The 25,865-nt window shown below is 44.4% G+C and overlaps 1 protein-coding gene across 1 annotated transcript; it reads left to right on the top strand.

Moving 5' to 3' along the window:
* Window positions 1-8,535: 8,535 nt before the first annotated feature.
* On the top strand, window positions 8,536-10,165 carry LOC119321990 (WAT1-related protein At3g30340-like). Its single transcript, XM_037595488.1, has 3 exons — window positions 8,536-8,814; window positions 8,928-8,990; window positions 9,128-10,165. The coding sequence occupies exons 1-3, from the start codon at window positions 8,645-8,647 to the stop codon at window positions 9,957-9,959; spliced, it is 1,065 nt and encodes a 354-aa protein (XP_037451385.1). The 5' UTR covers window positions 8,536-8,644; the 3' UTR covers window positions 9,960-10,165.
* Window positions 10,166-25,865: the final 15,700 nt, after the last annotated feature.

Raw genomic sequence — 25,865 nt, forward strand, 5'->3', positions numbered from 1 at the left:
GCCCTCTAGACTGGCTGCTCAAAACATCGGTCTATACCTCAAGGGGACCTTGTAAAATATTCTTTTTCCAAATTTTATTTGATAGCCATGTTTGGCACATGTGGGCCACCATGTACAAGAAAATTTGGGTGATTTGGAGGTGGTGGAAAAAATCACCTATGTTCAAAAACTGGCTTAAGTTAGACCAAATGGCCCCTCCGGAATGCGGTGATTTTTTCGACCACCTCCAAATCACCTCTATTTTGGCACACATGACCTATTGCACAAACTAGGCTAGGTTTTCAAGGTTTTATTTTTTTTAATTTTTTTTGAATTGATACTGCCCTCTAGACTGGCTGCTCAAAACATCGGTCTACACCTCAAGGGGGCCTTGTAAAATATTCTTGCAAACATGACCTCTTCCACAAACAAAGCTAGGTTTCCAAGATTTTAATTTTCTATTTTTTTTTGAATTTATACTGCCCTATAGACTTACTGGTCCATACATCGGTCTACACCTCAAGGGGGCATTGTAAAATTTATTTTTTCCAAATCTATCTTTCATAGCCATGTTTGTCACATATGGGTCACCATTTAAAAGAAAATTTGTGTGATTAGGAGGTGGTGCAAAAAATCACCATGTAAGCTAGACCAAATGGTCCCTCCAGAAGGCGGTGATTTTAGCGACCACCTCCAAAATTTCCACTTTTTAAAATATATCAGAAATGGAAGATTCAATCTTGCTAACTTATGAATTGCCAAAAAAATATTTTCAAAATTTTCTAATTCTTATAATATATTTCAAATGGATTATTCAATCATGCTCACTTATGAACATTGACAAAAACAAATTTCAAAATTTTCTAATTTTAAAAATATATTAGAAATGGAATATTCAATCATGCTCACTTATGGACATTGACAAAAAAGGATTTTCAACATTTTCTAATTCTAAAAATATATTTGAAATGGAATATTCAATCATGCTAACTTATGAACATTGACAATAAAGGATTGTCAACATTTTCCAATTTTTTATATTATATTTGAAGTGGAATATTCAATCATGCTAACTTAAGAACACTGACAAAAAATGATTTTCAGCATTTTCTAAATTTAATAATATATTTGTAATGGAAGATTCGATCATGCTAACTTATTAAAACCTCAAGTCAATGTTTTTTAGTATCTATCCTATGTAGATAAGGCTGGTTCTTTGCACACACCATTACCAAGCACATGTCCACTGTATGCAGCATGTCTCATCAGTGAAGCAACATTGAAGCACCTACTGTGATCATTGTAGCATCAGAATATAGACACTGCAACAAAGCATAGCTGACCTGCTTCTAGACAGTTGATATACTTCAGAGACATACTAGAATAATTAAGTCTCTGCCATAATTAAGAGTCTGTCATAGTACTTAATAGTCTGCCATACTACTTAACAGTTCACAAACACTTCCACCTTCCAGATTCACAGTTCACAACCATACGAGCGCAAAAGTTAAACATCATCAACTATACTAACGATGATAAGTTCCACTACCGGCTTCACAGATGGTGACTAGATGGGACCCATAGCCTTCAGGAGGGCTGCATGCTCTGCCCTGATCTTCACGTCGCTCCCACTCCTGGTTAAACCGCGTGCATGTGCCATAAGGTGCTCATACAGCCCATCCTTGGGAATTGGCTTAGTGGTGCAGTATGGGCACCTGAACTTGCCCCACTTGTAGTACGCCGCCTTCCCCTTCTCCCTGATCTTGTTGGCTTCATGCTCAATGAAGGACCTGTGGTTCCACTCTTCCACCTCATCTCCAGAGTTGTACTGCACATACAAAAGATTTGCATAAATACATACTTCCCAAGTAATGTAATTAACAAACATCAGATAATTGCCATTTACTGGAATGTAATGAACAAACAAACATAATATCCATTTACAGCTACTTAATGCACAAACAACTAAATAGTTCCATTTAGAAGAATTTAATGGACAAATAACTGAATAGTTCCTTTATATGCATTCATATATGGTTTCATGAAAAAACATCACACATATCCAATTTACAGCTAAGTAATGCACAAACATCAGATAATTGCCATTTACTGGAATGTAATGAACAAACAAACATAATATCCCATTTACAGCTACTTCATGCACAAACAACTAAATAGTTCCATTTAGAAGAATTTAATGGACAAATAACAGAATAGTTCATTTATATGCATTCATATATGGTTTCATGAAAAAACATCACACATATCCCATTTACAGCTAAGTAATGCACAAACATCAGATAATTGCCATTTACTGGAATGTAATGAACAAACAAACATAATATCCCATTTACAGCTACTTAATGCACAAACAACTAAATAGTTCCATTCAGAAGAATTTAATGGACAAATAACTGAATAGTTCATTTATATGCATTCATATATGGTTTCATGAAAAAACATCACGCATATCCCATTTACAGCTAAGTAATGCACAAACATCACAACTTTCAGAGCAATTAATTGAAAGTTTAACAAAACTTTCCATTTTAGAATAATTCAATGGACAAACAACACAATATTTCCATTTATGAGCATTCAGATATGATTTCATGATCAAAGACTACAAATATGCCATTTAGAGCTAATTAATGACCAAACAACACAACTTTATGATAGAAGTGAATAAACTACATAACATTCCAATTCAGAGGCATTCATATAGGGCATCATCAACAAACAACGTCTCACACAGATTAATAAACAGACATAAAACAACTTGTGGTTACCTCCAAGTCGTCGTCAGAATCAGACGGGTCGTCAAACCCAGCGATGTCCAGCTTCCTCTTGTTGCTAGCACCTTCCTCATTGACCTAAAGTGATACTTTGACCAATAAGTAATTAATTCATTTATACTACTAACTACATAACACAGTATGCAAAGGTCAAGCAATCTGCAATGTGCTTCTAATAACCTAAAATGATACTTTGACCTAAAATTAAACTATATCAGTGACGCATTGTGGTTGACAACAAGTAATTGCATTGACTTCATCTGGCTCATCTAATGTACATAGTGGTGCATCAGCTGCCCTATTCTCTCAACCGTATATTGGATGGTATATTGTAATGCCATGAGCTTCAGGAAAGGAAATATTTGTGCAATTTTTGGTGCTAGGTGTGAAACTATTTCATATGACATACATGCATGGAGATAGGCAACATAAATTTAATATGACTTGGTCATCTGGCATAGTTGCATGTCTACCAAACCTACTTATGGTTTACTTTATAACTACAGCAATCCTACAGATCAAAAATAAACCTACCTACAATTTGAGTTTATAGATAATGAAGTGAAGCTCCTAACTATTTTAAAATTGCGCACTAGTTAAACATACTATGTTCATTTTAACAATTAATTGATACACTTCTGTCACAGAAAGTAGGATTTAAACCTCATTTCTACAATATCAACTTTAATAGATACACTGGGTAGCTGCTCAGCCCCTGTCGTGGCCCACTGAGTGAATATGCACAACAAATCTAACAAAATATACAGCACAGAACATAAACTGGGCACATGCGGCAATCCAGATTCCAATATAAATTAACTAACTCTCATTATGATGTCTCTAGCATTCAATCATGAATCAACTTGAAAAAACCCTAACTCTGAAATGGGGTTCACCATTCAATCAAAAAACCCTAACAAGCAGAAGGGGTGCCACAATCAATCACAAATCTACTATAAAAAACCCCATCTACTAAATCTTCTGCTTATCTGCTACAAGTATGAAAAGAGGGGAACGAGAAGCATTACCACATCCACCACCTGCCTTCCGCTCGCCTCCGCACCTACATCCAGTGAGCCGCCAGACGCCGTCACCACCAGGTCTGCCACGACAGAGTCCGAGCCCGCCACCCCCTGCGCCACCAGATCCGCCGCCGCAGGGACCGATCCAGCGACTGCGGGTGCAGCATCTCCCGCACCGCCGACGGCGGCAACTTCTTGGACGGCATCTGTGGCGGTCTCCGCGCCCTCGACCACATCTCCGTGCACAGCGACGGCAGCCCCACGACCTTGCTCCATTGAAGCCTGAGAGAACCCGCCGGAGAGAGGGAGGCGGTGGGGTTGAGCAAGTAGGTGCGGTGGTGGGGCGATGGAGACGAGGGGGAGACGATCCGGCAAGGATAGAGGGACTGAGCCGATATGGGGGTAAACGGTGGGGGCGATGCGGCCGGTGGTGGTTCCCCTCCCTCTTTATAGGATGTGACGTTTTTGAAAGTTTTCATGTGACGCGTGGCCGCGTGGCTAGCCCACGACCGCCGCCGCCCACGCCCACGACCACAGCACGTGACAAGGGAAAACGAATCGCCCACGTACAATACATGTATACCCTCAGTGTACAAAAGTAATCGGGCCGGTGCGGGCTTGTACAGGGTTGTACGCGCGCCGGTGCGGGCTTCTACAGGGCTGTATGCGCGCTCTCCTCCGGCATAAAAAGACGATCGTGCCCCTCTTCACGAAGCGTTTTTGACACATCTCAGCCGTCCTTGTGTTTCTCCCCCTCGCGTTCAACCCAGGGGGGGAGCACCGGAGCAGAAACCATTCCCATGAGCGTGTGTTGGTACCATTTCGAACGATGTAAGAACATCTACCCAAGAACTCTTCTATGACCCAAAAATAGGAGTCAGTGGGTTTCATAGCCACTTGTGACCAGGGGCGGACCTATATTTTTCACTGTTATACAACAGATAATTAGTGCTTTCACACTCCATAAACAGTAGTTATACAAACTTTTGCAAGTAAGTGGACATTGGGTAATTTCGGTTCGCCCAGTGAAGTGTTTAAGAGATATTTGTTCTGTAGCAATTCTTGCCACACAGACCATTCTTATTTAGTAGCACCTTAAAGAGCGGAAATTCCTAATAGAGATCGGGCTCCATGCAGCATACTTTGCAGTTTCAGAATATTCTGAAAAAGTACACATGAAGCAAGAGATGTACTCCCTCCGTCCCAAAATAAGTGTCATGGCTCCATATCCATGTGTATTCCTTTTCAGTTATTTTTTTGAAACGTCAAAATATGATGTAGTTTTGTTCCTCCGCACATGCCCAGAAAAAAAAAAGAAACAACCTGTGTGTACATAATGCTATAAAATAAGAAGCAACAATATATGTTAAACATCATAAGCATTATTATGAAATTAAAACAAGGCTAAATGAATTTACCAACTCCTTTTATCTGGGAAAAAACAGTCATATTTCTTTGCTGAGCTTTTACATGTAATCATTTCATAGAGTTCCCTACATGCATCTATTTATCATGATTTTTGAAAACCCTGAAGATAGGGGCTAAAATGTGAGTCCCACTAAATATACATCCTAGTGAGTGCAAATATGAATAAACCAAATTAGTAATAGTGTATATAGATCGCAACGTTTTACTTTGACACATGCATACTCCTGATTTAAGTATGCTCGTGGGCGGCAGGATATCTAGCTTTTTCAAAGCATCTAGCCTTAGTCTCCTCCTCTCTTTCTCTCTCGCATAAAGCTACAAATTCTTCTATCCTTTTGGAAGACACGATAACGAGGTTCTTCTTCCATTACTTCGGATGCATGGTCGGTCTGCAGAACGAATGCCAGCAATGCGCATGCATGCATGACCCTAAACACACATGCATCATTCTTCGGCGCACAAAAATTGAAGCAAACAGTGCTGTACTAATACTGATGATTTAACTAATTAAGTTGTAGAATATTGTCAACATGTCTCCAGAGATTGTGCGTGGAGGCATCAAGCCAATAGCCAGCAGAGGCACTATTCATATATAGCACTTTACCCACTCAAGACATATTTTATGCTGAGCAATGTTACAAGTGTTGGGTACTGCTGACTAGCTAAGTGGTTTGTCTCCCAACCAAATATCTTCCCACAAGCAACCAAATATCTTCCACGAGTGTGTGTACTAGTACCCTTCCACAGTCACCTGCGACTATATTATCTATGACAATTTATCTATGTTAGGGGGCACGCCCTACAAATATATTGCTTCACTGTTATCTCATTAGCTAGATAGACCTATGTTATCTCATTAGCTAGATAGGGGGCACGCCCTACAAATATATTGCTTCACTGTTAGAACGACTACTTATAGTTATTTAACACCCCCATAAACAGTTATACATACTTTGACAAGTAAAGTGGACCTTGGGTAATTTGGTTTAGGCCCGCCACTGCCCGTGACAGTGTTTATGTGTTGAGGGAGTAGCAATTCTTGCCACACACACCATCCTCATTTTGTAACACCTTCAAGAGCCACTTACTCAGCATGCATTTCTTTTAAACTTACAAATTCTTTACTCCATAGCTAGCTAGTTAACCTACACCTCCATTTTTGTTCGCCACTTCGGCAGAAAAACCTGGACCTGCAGTAGTCAATTATTTTCAGGAATATCACAACCTTCCTAAAATGTATGGACATTCACATGTACCTAAAAGGAAGCGAACCTGCCTCGCAATCAACAAATCTGCTTATATTGATCCTCGAGCTTTCTGGCTCGGCCAAAGCTGAATATTTCGCTCCCATGGAAGTTAATCTTGAGGTCGCATAACGGCTCAAACATGCATACATGGGGTTCACAGTTCACTGCCTTTTCCCTACCATGTTCTATAAAAAGTGTTGAGGGTAGAAACCCCGACACCAACCGTTGCGGAATAACATGGTCAGAAAAAAATACCATTGCGGAATAAGACTACCGATTTACCCATCCCCCTTATCCCTTACTATGAGAACGACGAGCAAATTAACGATGACATAAAGATGAATGGAGACATCGATCTCCTTGTCTCAAACCCTTCCTCATCCGAAGTTAGTGACCATTGTCATCATTGATCTTAATTCCCACACTTCCACCTGGACAAATTCGCAATCCTGACGAGTGATAAGTTGACTACCTGGATCCACATAGTGCAACATTTATTGACCGTCAATCTAACCTAGGAGCTAGAAGAGTATCAGTGTTATCTCCATACTTATGTGTGTTCTCCCTGAAATCAATATGTACCAACTTGGTGAACCTTAATTATAGATTTCGGCAAAATTTTATTTGGAAGCTCAGGCTGCCATTAAATATCAAGATTGGTTCATTTTTGTTGGACATGTGTGATTTATGTTTATACCGAGCTATTTGGAACTCTCACAACAAAATTACTTTAGCAAAAAAGGAGTTTCCAACTTCTTGTAGGTAATCCTCATGACTGTTCACTGGATTTGTATTTGGTCCTCACTGTAGCATGTGGGGGTCCTGGATTCGTTGGTATTTAAGTGTAGCCACATGGAAATGGCACATGGGGTTATTCAACCGACATGGATGGCGGTCTAGTAATAGGTTTGATGCAGCATAAGTGTGAAATGTAATCCCTACTGTGGTTGGCGTAGCTTCTAAGCTCGAGATATGTTTATTCCTTGTATGATCTAATACTTTCTAGTAATATATGGCTAGTTCACCAATGTATGCAGAGCCGAGGGGCTTGACTCTTCATATTTTAAAAGATGGAGGTCACAAAGCCTTGCCAAAAGCATGTCTGATCTTATCAAAGTAAACTAGCTAGTAGTAGAAAGCTAGCTAGATTCACAAATCCTTACATTTCTTTTGGTAGATGACAATGTCTTCCATTACTTTTGGATGGCCGGTCCAGTATGCCAATCATGCATGTCTAAACATATTGGCACACATTTTTTTTTTTGAAAGTTTCAATAGTATGGATTTGAAATATTTTTGAATTACGCGAGATAGAAACATAATAGTTTAATTAGCATAATGTGAAATTGGATTTCATATGCACAGATAGAAGAGAAAGGGAAGAATGAAATATAGGGCCTACACTTTTATGAAATTTGTCAAAGCAGTGCACCCTAAAAATCCTAGAAAAATTTTAGGAGCTGCATCTAAAATAGGTTTATAGCCTCTATGTTTCTAGTGTACCTCTTAGAGTTGCTCCAATAGATTCGTGTGCATGCATATGGGATATGGCCCAACACATATTGATATATCATTCTTCAGTGCACACAAAATTAAAGCAAATATTGTTGTGCTGATTTAATCAATCAGATTATAGAATATTGTACATATGCACCTCGATAGATTATTTGCAGGGCATGAGTGGATACCATTAATAGTCTTACTACAAACATGTCTGATTCTATCAATTAAGGGACTAAATTAGCTAGCTAATTCGTGTAAAGCTAGCTAGATGCACAAATTCTTCCATTTCTTTGCTAGATGATAATGTCTTGTTCCATTAGAACTTTACTTTTGGATGGCCCAACTGTATAACTAACTAATGCCGCTATGCCAGCCATGCCTGGCGGAACATATTGCACGCAAAGTACAAAAGCAAATAGTGATGTACTGCTGATTTAACTAGTTAAATTGTAGAATATTGTACACATGGATCTCCAAAGATTGTCTGCAGGGCATGAGTGGAGGCCATAAATAGCCCTTCCACTAACATGTCTCTTGTTATAAATCAAGGGCCTAGTTTAGTTAGTTAATTAGTATCACACTCATCATATAGCTTTTTTCTGAAAAGAAAGGCGAAGCCTCTCTCACCATATATCGAGCTAGTTAACTTGATTGCGTTGATCAAGGGAGAATGGATTGGAAACCTATGGTGACGATGTTGGCGGTGGTCACCGTGTTCGCGGTGATGAACACGCTGACAAAGATGGCTTTTAACGAAGGGATGCACACCACCGTCCTCATCGTCCTCCGCCAGCTCACCGCCACGCTCTTCCTCGCCCCGATCGCCTACTTCAAAGAGAGGTTTGTGTCAGCGCTAATTAATCTAGAGTAATGAAGCTTTTATTTTCAGAAAAGACGCCAATTCCTGTTCTTGAGTTTGCTCATTTCTATGTGGTTTCCATGTATATATGTAGGAAGACTAGGCCTAAGATGACCACAGAGATCTTCGTCTACCTCTTCTTGAGTGCCTTGCTCGGGTAATAAGATATTTTGTTTAATCATAGCAAGTGTTGACAGAGCTTAATTGTAGCAAGAGTAGCAAGTGTTAATCAGTCTAAATCAGTCTTCAGTTTCATGCGCTAATTAATCCATGGCAATGGCAATGGCATGGCAGAGCGTCCCTAACCCAGTGGCTCTTCTTCTTTGGCCTGCGGTACACGACGGCGACGTTCGCGAGCGCCTTCATCAACATGACCCCCATGTTCACCTTCCTGCTGGCGCTGCCCTTCAAGATCGAGAAGCTCGACGTGGCCACCGGCTCCGGTGCCGCCAAGCTCACCGGCACGGCGGTGGGGCTGGCCGGAGCGATTTTGATGGCGCTCTACCAAGGCCCGGCCCTGACGGGGGCGCCGACGACGGACCATCATGCTGCTGCCGGTGCCCATGGTGGAGGCGCGTGGAGGTGGGCGATCGGGTCGGCGGCGCTGCTGGGCGGCTCGGCGAGCTGGTCGCTGTGGTTTATATTACAGTCCAAGATCGGCACCAAGTACCCCGCTCTCTACTCCAGCACGGCGTGGATGTTCCTGCTGAGCACGGCGCAGATGGCGGCCGTCGGGGCGGCGACGGAGGCGATGACCCTCCAGGTGTGGCTCCCCGGCACGGCGCTGAAGGCCGTGACGGTGCTGTTCGTGGGGGTGGTGGGGTCCGGGCTGGGGTTCCTGGCCATGTCGTGGTGCGTGGAGCGGCGCGGGCCCGTGTTCACCACGGCGTTCATGCCGCTCATCCAGATGATTGCCGCCGGGATCAACGTGACGGTGCTCCGCGAGCAGCTCCACCTCGGGAGCGTGGTCGGGTCGGCGCTCGTCGTCGTGGGGCTCTACTTGGTCCTCTGGGGGAAGAGCAACGAGGCGAGCAGCAAATCCAAGTTGCCTCCTCCGTCCCATTCCAAGCTCGCGTTGGATGAAGAAACAGAGCATGGTGATTCACGGATCATGCAGAGTGTGTGATGAGCTGCTGCGTCAAGGTGATCAAGGTGGAATCATCTCTCGGCAACAAAAGGAGGAGGACATAGTTCGCTATTTTCTTCATCTTTTTACTAGAATCAAGTGAACTTTAGATAGGTTATTGGAAATAATTCACGTGGATTAGTCAACGTGGATCATTGTTCAAACGGGTAAAGATTTTTACTTTTCAATACAAGGCTTTACACTCCTCGGCCCTCACTTTAAATTAACAAAGCTCTTGACGACTATAGTGCAACTACAAAGTGGAAAAAAGCAAGCAGGAGATAAACATGTGGCTAGCTCTCCCGCCCCACGTCGCCTTAGAGTATTTAATCAAAAACTATCCCATTTCATGAAAACATGTCCAGAAACTACCACTTTATAAATTTATCTCAAAAACTACCATTTTTTTTTACTAACCCGTAGCAAAAAAATACCATTTTCGAAAAATGATCAGTTTAGAAGATTTAAACACGTTTATAACAAGTGGGGCCCCCGTCAGGGCTGACGTCGCAAGTCAACAAGCGCACGAGAAGACGGTGAGCACGCCAGGAGGCCAGCATGCAGCTGCGGTCTGCACACCCGGCGGCAGCACGCGGTGGCGACGCCCCGATCGGGCACTCCGACGGACGCACGCTGCTCGACCGCACGCGGCCACCCAGCGCTAGCTTGCTAGCACCAACGAGCAAGTATGGATGGCTTGCCGACCAGCCAGCCCGAGCAGGCATGCATGCGGCTGCACAACCAGCGGGAGCACGCACGGCTTGGCGACCGGCCAGCGCGAGCATGCGGCTCGGCTCGACGGCTGCGCGAGCACCCATGGGACGGCTGCGGCGGCCCGCTTGCACTTCTCCACGCGACAGCTACAGCAGCGAGCTCGGATGCCGGCCCGCACGCGACCGCAAGTCCGCAACGGCGGCCAGCCCGCCCTCCCGCGCTCCCGCACGCGACGACTGAAGGAAATATGCCCTAGAGGCAATAATAAAGTTGTTATTTTATATTTCCTTATTTCATGATAAATATTTATTATTAATGCTAGAATTGTATTAACCGGAAATTTGATACATGTGTGGATACATAGACAAAATAGTGTGTCCCTAGTAAGCCTCTACTAGAGTAGCTCGTTAATCAAATATGGTTAAGTTTCCTAACCATACACATGTGTTGTCATTTGATAAACGGGATCACATCATTATATGATGTGATGGACAAGACCCATCCATTAGCATAACATATGATCATTAGCATAACATATAACCGTTCAGTTTATTGCTACTAGTTTCTTAATGTCAAATACATGTTCCTTCGACCATGAGATCATGCAACTTCTGTATACTGGAGGAATACCTTGTGTGCTATTAAAGGTCACTTTGTAACTGGGGGATCATAAAGGTGCTCTACATGTATCTTCGAAGGTGTCTGTTGAGTTGGCCTGAATAGAGATTGGGATTCGTCACTCCGTATGACGGAGAGGTATCTCTGGGCCCTCTCGATAATACAACATCACAAGAAGCTTGCAAGCAAAGTGACTAAAGAGTTAGTTACAAGATATGTATTATGGAATGAGTAAAGAGACTTACCGTTAACGAGATTGAACTATGTATGGAGATACTGACGATCAAATCTCGGGCAAGTAACATATCAACGGACAAAAGGAACTACGTATGTTGTCATAAAGGTTCGACCAATAAATATCTTTGTAAAATATGTATGAACCAATATGGGCATCCAGGTCCTGCTATTGGTTATTGGCCAAAGAAGCGTCTCGGTCATGTCTACATCATTCTCGAACCCGTAGGGTCTACACGCTTAACGTTCGTTGACAATATAGTATTATATGAGTTATGTATGTTGGTGACAGAATGTTGTTCGGAGTCCCGAATGAGGTCACGGACATGACGAGGAGCTCCAGAATGGTCCGGAGGTAAAGTTTGATATATAGGATGATGGTCCAGAAGGGTTCCGAAATTCACTGGAAGGGTTTCAGATGTTTCTAGAAACATTCTGGTGCGAGGACACTTTGGTTGGGCCAAGGGGTAAGTCCCACGGGGCTTGAGGTCGGTACAAAAGAAAGTTTTGCAGAGGTCAGGACCAGACGCTGAGGACCGTGGCGTCTGGTGCTGGAATCCGAGAAGGACTCTTCCTTGTGTTCGAAACCGACTTTGAGGAGGCTCTTTCTCCAAGTAACGACCCCAGGGCTCAACATATAAATAGAGGAGCAGAGATAGACCCTAGAACGCACCACGATTCACCAAGCCGTGTGACGTCGCCGCCTCTCCCTCTAGTTTATCCTACACACTAATCCGTTGTGCTTGGCAAAGCCCTGCGGAAATAGTTTCACCACCACTGTCACCATGCCGTCGTGCTGCCGAAACTCATCTACTACTTTGCCCCTCTTGGTGGATCCAGAAGGCGAGGACGTCATCAAGCTAAACGTGTGCTGAACATGGAGGTGCCGTACATTCGGTGCTAGATCGGAATGGACCGTGAAGGTATACGACTACATCAACCGCGTTGATAAACGCTTCCGCTTAGCGATCTACAAGGGTATGCAGATGCTTTGCCCCTCTCGTAGCTATGCATCTCCATGGATAGATCTTGCGTGTGCGTAGAATTTTTTTGTTTCCCATGCAACGTTTCCCAACAATTTTGTATTTCGTGTGCTGCAGGCATGTTTTATGGGGGTGCCATCCCCCAGATGGAGAGTAAGGTGAAATAGGCATAGTCTGATTTCGAGCGTATTCTGGTGGTAGAAAACAAGGGGCATGGGGCCCACCCTATCCACCTTGTAGATTCGCCCCTGCTAGGGATGCCCACCAGCCGGTCATCATTTGACTCAAGAAAAAACCAACCAGCCATCAAGGGTTTGGCTTGTGCCACCTCACTGATCCATGGCACCATGGCCTCATCCTTCTTTCCTCTACACCATGATTCCTTCGAATACCATCTCTATATGTACTAGCAATAGTCATCCATCAACATGCGGGGTCCATGTGTGAGGAGAGGGGGCGGGACTTGGGCAAGGAGTTGAGTTCATCCATCCTCCCTTCGATCCAGTCCATGTCGGTAATTCATCCTTGTCCTTCCTTCCTTGTAATCTCCACACCTATTTATGCATCCGTCCTTGAACATTTTGGTTTGATTTGATTTGATTTTATCTAGCCCCTCCCTTGCATGACGGTCTTGATTCTTTCCTAATTTCTCCATGCGTTTCTTTTTCCCTTTTCCTTCCATGGTTCCATGAATGGATAGATGGATCTGCAAAACAATGAGAGTAGAGTTTTAGAATTCATCATTGACCTCGGATGGATGGATGCTTTGTCTCTGCTTTGATGATTTGCTCGAGCGCGCGTGCATTTTTCCCCTTTCCCCGCGTCGCCTCTCCAGGGCATCACAGGGGGACCCCCCCCCCCACACACACACCGGCGTAGCCGCCTTCCCCCCTCCTCCTCCCCTCACCTCACCGCCGCTTGAGGAGCCCGCCGACGAAGCCTGGTCAGGCTCCAGGGAGGGTGGCGGCGGGGCATATCCCAGGACGGCGCTAGGGCGGATCTGGCGTGCGGGCTCCTCAGGCTCTAACGGGCGCGCGGGGGCGGCTTCGGCGCCGGCTGGCGCGGATCCGGCGGTGCAGCGTTGGGCTCGCCAAGGCCTGGGGTGGCGCGGGCGTTCGGCGGGCGCGAACGCGCGTGGAGCTGTGGCTCGGGCGTGGCCGGGCGGTGGGGGCGAGATGCGGGCGGCGATTTGGTTGTCGCGCTGGTCGGCGTAGGTCTGAAGTGGCAAGGAGGCCTCCGATGGCGTTGGCGCCATCCTGGCGTCACGAGGCTGCGTGGGATGGAGCCACCTTCGATCTGCTAGGGTGGACATCGCGGGCGTGCAGAGGGCCCGGGTAGCGCTTTTGGCGCGGCTTGGAGGCCCATGGGCGACGCGAATTAGATCTGGTCTCGGGCGGATGCTGTGGCGCGTGTGTGGTGCGCGTGATGAGTGTTTGATGCTGGGCTGCGGCCGGGGATCATGGTGGTTCGCGGCCTCGGGCGGCGCACCTTCGTTCTTTGCCGGCATGGTGCTCGGCAGGGCGTGGTGGTTGTGCCGCGTATGGTGGCTCTGTTCTTGGTTGGCCTTTGTTGGATCTAGCTTCTCGCGCCGATGTTTGGCCGTTGTTGGTCTCCGCGAGGTGCGGTTGCCTGCGGCGGCTGCGGTCTCTTCGTCCACGGGCTGGTTTGTTGGTGGTGCTGGTGGACTTGCTGAAGTCGATGCAGAAATGATGTGCGACCGAGGTTCACTCAGTGCATTTTAAAACCGAACTGAAAAACCATACACAAAATAAACCGAATCGAACTGAAATTATTGTTTTTATGGTTTCTGGTTTCGATACGGTATGACCTTTTGATACCGTTTTGAATTTCGGTTTTTATGGTATATACCGAAAAACCGAATGGTTAACCAAATAAACCGAAATGAAAATATATTTGTATTTCTTGAGGCAAACAACGATACAAGTAGTCATTTTTCTTGTATAGGAGTAAAATTTCCTGCAAAGAACATCCCTTTCTTCCTGTAATGTAGTATTTTTTCTCTTGCAAAAATGCTAATCACGTCCATAACCTTTCAAGGCATGAATTGAGGCATGCATATATACTTATATAAAGTTATATACCATTTGTATCAAAAGAGTATATGTTTTGAATTATAAATTTGTAAAATATAGTATGTCATTTTCAAATTCGCGTCAACTTTGGTTATTATGGTATATACCGAAACCATACCGAAATAATTTGGTATATACCGAACCGAAGCGTATTTTAATTTCATACCGTATAAACCGAAGTATTAATACCATACAAACCGGAAAACCGTATAAACCGAACTATGCAAACCGAATAAACCGAACGCACAGAGTGAACCGATGTGGTGTGGAGCTTGGGTGCAGACCTTGTCTCGGCTTTGTGTCGTGACCAGCTATGGCGGTGGCCGTAGCCGTCATTGACCTCCCTGGAGGGGTAGCTGCTCTGCTGCCACACCCTGCTCGCACGGATCCGGCCATCTAGGCCCCTCCAGGGGAAACCCATGATCTTCTGAGCGGACGATGGCGGCACTTTGGTGTGTCGTTTCCCTCTTGGGGGCTTCGTCTCATAGCTCGGCGTCGGCAAGCGGGACCTGTGGTTTGCGGTGGTTGTGGCGTCCAGGCTTCTGTGGCAACGATGATGGTGGGAACGATGTTGGTGACACGGCAATGGTTGTGGTAGTCGGCTCTTCTTCGGCGTGTCCGCGGTATTGCCTCGGTTCATTTGTTGCTGTGGAGTCGAAGCTGCGGTGGCGGGGCCCTGTGGTGTACCATGACTGGCTGCAGCTGACCCGTTCGGTGATCTTCCGTGGAGCCAACCGTGCCTGGTTTTGTTCTTCTAAGTTCTCCGTCAGAGTCAGAGGTGCGTTGTCTGGCCGCAGGACGACTTGTCGTCGATTAGGGTGGGCTTTGCCCTGTGTGTTTCAGTCTATGGGTGTGGGCTTGGCCCTTGTTGTTTTGGTTTTTGTCCAGTTTTCCGTAATTAACTGGGCAATTCTCTTCTGCATAATTAATAGATGAGGCAATCTTTGCCTCCGTTTCAATTTTTTTTTTTGATTTGCTTGACCGCCGTTTTATCATTTTTATCCCCAAACAAGTGGACGAGTCCATGGGCATAAGGGTTCCCAGCCGCAAGGGAAAGAACCCTCGTTCCCAGCTGCGGCTAGGGTTCCTCCTACCTCCCTTCAGTGCCGGCGCCAGTCTACCTCATCTCCTGTGGCCTTACAACCATAGAGGTGTGGTGGATCTCGGCCCTTGATGGTAGGAGAGCTTCGTTTTGAGATGCGTTTTTGAGCTTTCTTAGGATTTTTGTCATGTTCGAAGAGATGCGGCGGCGACAACTCTCTAAAGACAGAATAAAATTCTTCCTGCCTAGCCCCCGTTTCGGTGGTGCTTCTAGCGTCATCGAAGGGCATGTGGAAATTTGTCTTCAGGATCTCGCGGGATTTGGTTGGTGTTTGTCTTTGGTGGATCGACGTAGATCCGGTCTTTTTTCATGTCTATTCGTGTGTCTGCAGGTTGGATCCTTTCAATCTAAACTTCTCTTCAATGACGGTGGTTGCTGTTCTGGTGCGTTGGTCCTATAGGGTCTTAGCATGACGACTTCCGGATTGTCTATTGCAACAAGTTTTGCCCGGCTACAAGGAGGGAGGGACGATCGGCTCGCTTCAGTGCTCGTAGTCGTCACTAGATATCAATGGATTTGTAAGTAATTTTTATTGTTTCTTGCATTCGTTGTACTATCGTGATTGATGATGAATAGATTGGAAGTTTTCTTGGAAAAAAATAAAAATTGGACGAGTCCCTGTGTTTGACGTGCCTTCCTCCTCTGCTTCAAGATATGTGCTTCTCATCCAACCGTAGATCTGTTTTGTTTTTCCTCAAGTGCCCAAACGACAGTTTCGTGGGCAAGCGTGGCCGCAAACCTCAAGCCGCAACTAGGGCATATCACCGCCTCCCTCCAGCGATGGACCAGCGTATCGGGTCCGGCCGTTCTCCGGCGACGAAGCGGCCACGGGGCTTCGATCTCCATGCTCCTCCTCCGCCGGCCATAGCCAAAAAACTACGTTCTTCCTTCATGATGGGTGAGGCTCTCTGGGTCTGGGTGAGATTTGGGGCGCGTTTTCCGCCTTCACCCAATTTGGGTCCGAGACCACAGATTCATCCTCGTCAAGTTAGTCTATGTTCGGAGGCGTGGTTAGATGATGTTTAGGCAGTGTGGATACTGGTGATTTTTGTGATTTTGGCCCACCCGCTGGGAATCGTTGTTTCTCCCATCCTCTCTCAGGCGCCTCCCATGGCCCCAACAGCTGAGTGCATCAACTACAACGTTTGTACAATACCTAGGGTTTGAGGGCTTGTAGATGGTAGTCTCGAGCGGCCAGATCCAAATTGGAAAATGGCATGTAAGACGGGCACTCAATCTAGTTGGTATTCCTAGTTGCCCACCTATACGCCTATACCTATACGGTATAACAGCCCCATGGGATGGCTTCACGCTTGATATCTGAATTCTATACGAGTACGTTTTTCTTGGTTATCATGGTTGTTTAACCTTTATTTACTTCTGGTTTGTAGATCCTGCTTTGATGCTGCTGCTGTTCGAGACGCCCTCAGGCTTCGCAATTTTCAGTTTTCGCACGGGGGTCATTGAAAAACCAAATGCCCTGGAGGTACTATATTCTTCCTTGGTTATTGATGTTCTTGCTTTCTCTTGCCATCTATGTGAAGTACCTTATTTTCTGTTTTTCGCTTGTCTCCTCCAGGAAATATGGACTCACTTCATTCTGATTGGGACGGCAAAGAGTGTCAGTGCCCCTCTTCTTTCCTTCGGTTCCATTCTTCTGGATGCCATTTCCTTATGTTGCTCCATGCCAAATAAATTCTAGTAGTACTAGTATGTTGCACCAATCATTATTTCGTGTTTATCTGTTTATTTTATTTTTCTTGCTCCGAGGAGAACATACACATGCTATTCATTGCCGTCTGGATAAGAGCTAACACAAGTTTGTAAAGCATGTAGCCTGTTCGTGAATGAATGGACACCCAAAAACAATTTTTTGCTAAATGGCCACCGTGGGTGTAACGAGATTTTTATTGAATTAATGCAAGCAGCTTAACCTAACGTGGGGGTATTAGTTAATATGCACCAAATTGAAATGTAACTGCTAGCTAGCATGATTCATACTTGATATGCTAGTACTACGTACTGAAGAGTAAGACTGTAATCTGTGGTAAAAGAATATTGCATTATATTAGTAGAACACAAATTAACCAGAACTACAGGAGCATTTGATGAAGAAGAGACTTGAACTGAGAGTCATGTCTTGATAAGTTATTAATTCTTTCTTCTCGCCCCTGAACATGCTCATCCTTGTTATTTGTTTATCAGGTTGTTCGGCTGAGAAACTTTCAAACTTTTGAGGACAAGTCCAGCGCCATTAATCAAAAGACCGGTGTTAATGAAAGTCTTACTGAGATGATCATGAAGTGCCACTTCCCTGGGCAGAGAATGGCTGTTGGAAAGCCGGAATATAAAAAAATCATTGAAGAAAATCTGGTTAGTATAAGCTCCTGGTTTGCCTATATTTCTGAACAAATTTGATCACCATTTTTGCTGTCTTTTTTCAGAAAATAACCTGCGTGTGATGGAGGTAATGTGGGGCATACAGATTTGGATGCCAAGGTTGGTGCCTAGAGAAAAATCAGGTCTGACTGAAGATGACCGCCTCCCGATGAGTCAAGGACTGAAAAAGCTGTTGAGTCGTTATGATTGTGATTATGTTAACCCTGAGATGGTGAGTTAATTAGTTGCCATGCCTTTCTTGCCTCATAGCTTCCTGTCATTTAGTGTTACACTGCATTAGAGCTTGTTTGCTGTGCATTTAGAATCCTTCATTTTTGACGCAACTTCTATAGAAAAATTATCGTTTGCATCTTTGCTTTAGTGATGAAACAATCCTTTTTTGCATCCAGCTCGATCAGCCAATTATTTTAACGTCTTGCGCATTGTTTGAGTGTGATTCTCTTGAGGAAGAGAAATCTGAAGAATTGGACTTTTTAGCTGCTGTAATTAAGGTGGTCTCTGGCATTGACACCGAGGGTTGGGGCTCACTGAAAATTGCAACAGCTCTGAAGAAGATATGGTGCCCTGAAGAAGCTGACAATTCTTGCGAGGTAAATTATATGTACTATTTTGTGAATGTGTGTTGCTAGCTGCAGCTGTGCATTTCTTGGAAATTTGTCTCTTTTTTTAACGTTCAAATTTTCTCTATGTCAGATCATTTCAGTAGACGAGGTATCAAGGTTGGCGAAGGATGCAGATAAATATAAAGTTAAGCTAGTTAAGGATGCTTGCTTGGAACTTTCTAGAGAAATTGTGAAAGCTCATGGTGTTCGGACTTCCAAAAAAAAGCTGTTGATAAAATATTGTGAGCAGGCCAAGAAAGCATATGAAGCACAGAAGCTTATGAACCATGAGCCCACAGCTGCTGAAAGTGTTTCAGCTAACTAATGTGTTCTTATTCTGTCCAACATTGTATCGTTTGACTATCTAGAAAAACTGGAAGTGCTAATTAAATTTTACGCAATCCTGTTTGATTGGCTACTAGTTTTCCGTTTTCCAGTGTTGTCCTTTTTCACTTTGAATGGGGGAAGTCAGTGGGACGTCTGATCAGTTCTGTGCTTTCAGAAGGTTCATTTTTACTAAAACTGCCAGGTAGTGGATGTGCAGTTTTCATACTATCCGTGAATGTGTAGTTTTCATTTCTTGCACCCCACAGCTACTCTACCAATGAGATGTGAAACTTCCATTGCCATGGATGTGGAATTTTCACGCTGACGCCCTGTCCGAACTACCCAACGAGAGAGATGTGCCCAACTCATATTTGAACTGACATGGACGGGGTTTTGGCAATTGAAGGTGCACATCGACTTCTAGGGAGTGAAAACTATACAGTCCACGACTAGAGGGATAGTCGCACATTTCCTATGCAACAACATACGAAACTGCCGTTATGCCTCTAGCACAAAACATTGAGTGATTTTCTACAAGAAACGATGCACGGATAAGAGAACGGAAACATACCCGCGCCATGGCTTGCCATAGAGTGACCGCCCTCGGACACCAGAAAAACACATGAAATGTATTATCTCGTTCTAGGCCACACACACCCGGTCAGAAACTGACATGTTCCATGTACTGAAGCTGACCATGCGGATATTTTCACTTTCAAAACCTGAGCACGCAGGTTGTTTGGAGATGAAAGGAGCCACCTAACTTGTCGAGCAAGATGTGCTTGGTTGAATAACCAAAATTCAAAGATGCACTGAGATTTTGGAGTGATCATTTGGCCCATGCTCGCCAATGTGTTTCCTTCTTGTCCTTGTCCACGTCCGCGGCCGCTAGATTCACTGCCTTGAGGATCATGGACGCCGCGGCCTGTGGGACCACAATCTGTTTGATTATTCTTATAGCCACTGGACCAATGGCTAGCGCGGACAGCAACATGGCCAGAGGAGCGGCTACACGAGCCAGAGCCAAAAATACCACGATTAATTATTGTGATGGCTAACACTCTCTCTTAGGTAGTGGATAGCGCCATTGTCTCCTTTGCGAGGTTGAGCTGAGACATCACGACATCAGAGGGAAGGGAGAGGGACGGCGTTGCTGAAGACAATGCCAATGGTATCTAGGCGTTTGTCGAGGCCTTGCAGAAGCTGCATCGTGATGTTGAGGTCATCACAGGCTCCTAGATGCCAACTAGGGCATTGGTGAGTGATTTTAGGCGACAACTTACTCGGGCATCGAAAGATCCCCTATAGCCTGAGATTTCATATCCATTGCTTTGGCAGCGCGGTTGAGGAGGAAGTAGGACCGTAGGAGTGCAGGCGTTATTTGGCTCATCGGTCCTTGGACTAATAAGGTAGGTATTGAAGCCCCATTATTTTTTTCTATTCTCTTTTTAGGGACATGTTTCCTTTTTATTCTGGACAGCCACCCAAGCAACTAGGCCCAGGGACCATTGCTGCGTGGAGCATCCAGCCGCACGGACCAGCGATCCAGCAGTAAAGCCGCGGCCGCCGCCATTACCTCCCATTCAATGGGCATTACCTCGCATTCTATCCTAGTTCTACCTCAAGCTAATTTCATAATAGTGTTTTTTTAGCGTAAATTTCATAATAGTGTTGGTGCCTGCACTGCGTAAAATCATTTTTACTCATGTAAGATGCCAGATGACGTACGTATATTACCATGTAATGTTGAGAACTTATATTTCTAGTTAGGTGACATGGAAAATAAACGGAAATGATAACTCCCAACGACCAGTATTCTATCGTCTCATCCCGAACGCGCTCAGCGCCGTTTGATTTTTTGCACAGATCTTCAAGAAACTAGGGGCTCCACGTCACATCTTGTCCCTGTTCGGAAAAACAGGCGTCATCCCCGAACACCCTCGACCGCACGCTCCTCGTATCCCTTTCCTTTTACCCCACCGCCAGTTCACTCTCTCCGTCTCATCCCCTTTCCCCTCCGCCGCCTAGCGCAGCATTCTCGGCAACGCCGATGCGCTCCGGCACCATGCCCCAGTGACGCGCGCATCCACACCCACCGGCAAGCGGCAACCCCAACACCCTGCCGGCGTCGCGTGCCCAGCTGTGATGTGGCCCTCAAAACTCCGGCGACGCGGCCGCACAACACTGTGCGATGGCGACATAGGGGCGGCGAGTCTGAGTGGCCTATGGTGGATTGGTGTTGGGCGAGGCAGAGTGGCCTTCGGCGGCCGCCACGCGCGGCGGCGGTCGTGGTGGACAAGCATTGGTGGGTGACGTGGAGCAGACTATGGCGGCCGAGTTGTGGTTGGCGCTGCGCGGAGACGGGGAGGACGCCGATGTGCCCCGCCGCCGTCACGTGATCCGACAAGAGGCTCTGGGCAACTGAAGAATGGAGGAAGGCTCTGCATCGACGATGCCAGAGGTGACGACGACGACCTCCGCGCATCTGCCGCTTCCCGACGCGTTGGTCATGAACGCGATCTCCCATCTGTCTCCCGCCGGGGTCTGACCTGAGCACATCTGCAGCAGCTATTGTAGGTTCATTGGGGTAGAATTAGACAACAACAAAGGAGGTCGAGGACCGGCACCCAGCTCGATCTCAATCATTACGGCGGCGCACTGCACAATCCCCTTGTGATGGCTACATCCATTTGCAGGTAGCACCTTTGCTCAACCTTTGTTTCTTCATTTTTGTTAGTTTATCTCTTCAATTTAAATGTGATTACCCCAGGAATGTAAAACATTTTTTTTGTGATTCTCATATCAGTGCAATTTTTTGTAGTTTTGCCATGATATGTTGCAATGGAAGTAAAAGAATGTTGTGTTTTGCCATATTTATGACGTGTTGCCATGGCAACTAGAAGCTGATGGAACTAAAATAATGTTTGTGTTTTTGCCATGCAAATTTATAGATGTGTGTTCCATGGAACTAAATGAATGTTGTGTTTGCAATGTAAATTTTAGATGTGTTGCCATTGCAACTACAAGCTTTTTTTGCCATGTATTTAGTTTTTTTGGTTAATTTAACAGGTGTGATTGCCATAGCAACTAGAAAGTTATTTTGCCATGACGACACCATTTATTGTGTCTCTTTGCCTACCTATCCAAACAATGTTCCCATGGCAATTTTTACATTTTTTGTTTTGACAACATGGCAATTTTTTATCTTCTATCTTTGCTTACCCATGGCAAAACTTATGACCCTTTTGCCATGTTATTTCCTCACACGATAAAATTAGTATAACAGTTTTTTGTAATTCATGGCTATACCATGGTAATTTTTTAGGAATTATTGAATTTTCCACGTGCCCATTGTTGCTAAATTTGTCATCCTATATTTTGTGTTTTAAAGAACAAACCTCCTAATTTTACCATGTGCCCTTTTTCACATGTGTAAATGCTCTCTATGAAAAAATTCATGTGATTTTGCTATGGAACTTTTTTATTTAAAAACATAGCAAACTTGCTATGGCAATTTAATATGTTCAAAAACATAGCGAACTTTGCCATGGCAAACTTAAGATATGCAAAAGATGGCAAACTTTTTTTGGAGGACTCATTGCAAGCCTCTGTGAAAGAATAGAAAGAAATTTTCCTTTATGCAAAAACACATTTTATTGGAGCACTCAGTGCAAGCCTTCAAAAAACTCAAGAAAGGTAAATTTAAATTTGGGCAAAGCTTGCTAGAAACAAGACAAACAATTGACAAATGAGCTGATTTAAATTAAGCCATAGCTTGATGAAGCATGTGATTATTTATACCGAAGAAAGGCAGAAAAAACTCAGAAAAAAGGTCTTCAAGCAATTGGAATATGCACCAAAGCCACAAAGCCTTCAGACACGCACGTGTCAACATGGGATTCTAACGTTTGTTGCTGCTGCTTATTCCCTCGCCCCTCCAAATTACTCTTTACATAGGTCACCTTACCTTCTTAAACGCTGACAAATGATGCATTCTACGTGTGTCACTCATTGTAACCTAAGAGTTTTTGTTTTCTAGATTCGTTTACTCAAAACATTTTACCGCTTGCACTATGTGCCAAATTTTAATCCATTTTCACCATTGGATTTCCTTTTGTGTTCAGATGTTTAAAACTAGATCACCTGTTAATATATTCGGATGATTTTTTTCACGAAAACACGAAAAACTATTAGAGACGGAAAAAATACGGAAAACAATAAAAATGAAAATAAACGAGTAAAAACCAGCAACCGAAAGAAAACGAATGATGAAAAAAATAAAGAAAAAACCGGAGACTAACTGTGCTTTTCACAAAAGCAAGTGTGTGCCTGCATGAGAAGCAAATCTGCGATTCTCGTCGGTTCATAGATTTTTCCTTTTCGAGAAGCACAACTGTGTCATGGTAGCAAATATGTGCTCCATAAGAAGCAACCATGTGTGTTCATGAGAAGCAAATATGTGCTGCTCATCGAAGCATGTTTTTTTTCACTTTCTAAGAAGCTCAGCTTTGCTTCTTGCGGAAGCAAATGTGTGTTCACAAAAGGAAAATATTTGCATTTCTCGTGAAAGCCTATTTTTTGGCCTTTCTGAGAAGCACAACGCGGAAGCAAATACGTGCCTCCACGAGAAGCAAATCTATGTTTCATTTGGGAACAAAATTTTGTTCCTTTCTCTAAAAAGAAACCGTGCCTCCAAATCTTTTTTCAACGCAATTTGTTTTGGTATTTTCTTCCATATCTAGGAAAACCCGGACAAAGACTCAAAAGCCAAAAGACTCAGAAAAAACCCATGTAAAACGAGTAAACACCTACAAGAAATAGAAAATAAAATCTAGAATGAGCGTCCCGCACAAGATATACAAAGGCGGCTGGATGTACCAGTTATCGTGCTTACAGGTCAGATAACAAATGTTGCTGGTCCCAAGTGGATTGCGCCCAAGGTCGGCTGGGTGCGCTTGTGCAGTGATGGCTCATATGTGGTGATGGATCGGTAGACGCTGACATGGTGCCGAGATATGGCAGGGGTTCTATAATTGTTTTTCATGTCGGCAGCTTCTCTCATGTCGCGTAGCCCTAGAAGCTCAATTGATCTTGCATGGAGGGTTTGTCATTTGTTATCCAAAGGAGTGACCTAGATAACCTAGCTATCTTTCACAGATATTAAGCATATAAAAATGTTTTGTTTGTTTTACGGATCAATTTACCAAAGGCTCAACACCCATATTTATGATTGTGTTGCCGGTGCTTGAGCCTCCCTGCAAGCCAAGTCTCTAGAATTGCTAGTTGCTACATCAGTGATTCCATTTAGTGTAATGGAAGAAGAACCCTTGAAACTTCCACGATGATCACAATAGCCACAACGCCAAAGCCTCCTTCTTTGTTGACTCCACCGTCGATGTTGATTCTCAGATAGCCATGAGGCGGGGGTGACCATGGTAGGTGACCTCGCTCACGCACGACCACCGTAGGCTTCAAATCCTTCTTAGTCATCTGATCGAGGCCATCTATGAAACTATTGATAAACATATTAATTATTGGACATTGGTGGCAGAAAAATGTTTTCGTGGACAGCCTTATGGCGAGCCGTCTGAATTGGACAAAGTGCCAAACAAACTATTGTGAAATCCACATGTCGAGCTCATCAAAAAAACAACCAATGTATGGCATACAATTCCTAGTTTCAATCATGTGCTCAACGACATTATCTTTCGAGAGTGGCCAAACGGATCTGGGCATAGAACAATCAATCAGAGCATGGCGCCATGAGTCCTGGTTGCCGCATAAGGCAAAATTATTTGTAGCATCCATTTTCCTGTGTCGAAGAAAAATCTTAGGCTAGGGACAATTTTTTAGTAGACATTTTTGTGGGAAAGTTGTATTGTACTAGGATTCTATGTAACAGATCAACAAGTAGTCCTTTCTCCCTCCGGTCCTTTTTACTTTGCATATAAAAAAATTCTGAAGTCAAACTTCGTAAAGTTCTCCCTCCGATCCTTTCTAAATTGCTATTTTTAAAGGAAAATATATTAATATCGCGAAGATACCAATTAGACAAAGCTTCTGAACTTACAAGATGTCGCAAGGACATCCAGGATGCACACAGCCAAAGGAAAAACGAAGAAGAAGAAACGAAAAAACAAAGGTCCTGCCATAGTGATCAATTCCTCTCAGCAGCCACACACAAACCACCACCAAATACAACACCTAGAAAACATAGAAGGTTTAAAAAAATAATGCCTCCAAAAAGGAAATATAGCACAAGCACCGTCGATGCCCGATCCAAGATCTTTGCTTTTCAGCCTGGAGAAATCCGAACTATCAAAACAATACCGTCCAGAAGGCAATTGCCAGGCCCAACCAATGAAGGCCAGACCATAGGTTTTCACTGTGAATGTCCCGGCTCGGCGTCTAAGAAGCACAACCAAAACGAATTTCTCCAGTGTTGCCGCCCCCAATTGACACTGCTGCTGCTGAGAGTTATCAAACATCTGGCTGACTCCATCGCTGGAAAGGCCCCGCCATCTAACTGATCTTCCAATCTCAGCCACCACGATCCTCTCATAGCTTTCTACACCATAGAAATCGAGAGCCCAACATGTCCCATAGTGTCAAGAAAAAACAAAGCTTCGCATCACGCCTGCTTGGAACCTCGTAGGATGAAACGAACGTGCACAACCAAAAACTACCTGACCCGGATATCTTGGGCAAGATCTTCGACAGCAGTTCCGGAACACGTCGATGACCAGATCAAGGAGGACCGATCATACAAGATGTTGCAGGAGCTAGAGCCCAAAAAATAGATCATCTTCGCCGAGGTGCGCTCGCGGAGCCCA

The sequence above is a fragment of the Triticum dicoccoides genome, chromosome 6B (assembly GCF_002162155.2).
Source record: "Triticum dicoccoides isolate Atlit2015 ecotype Zavitan chromosome 6B, WEW_v2.0, whole genome shotgun sequence".
NCBI classification, from domain to species: domain Eukaryota; kingdom Viridiplantae; phylum Streptophyta; class Magnoliopsida; order Poales; family Poaceae; genus Triticum; species Triticum dicoccoides.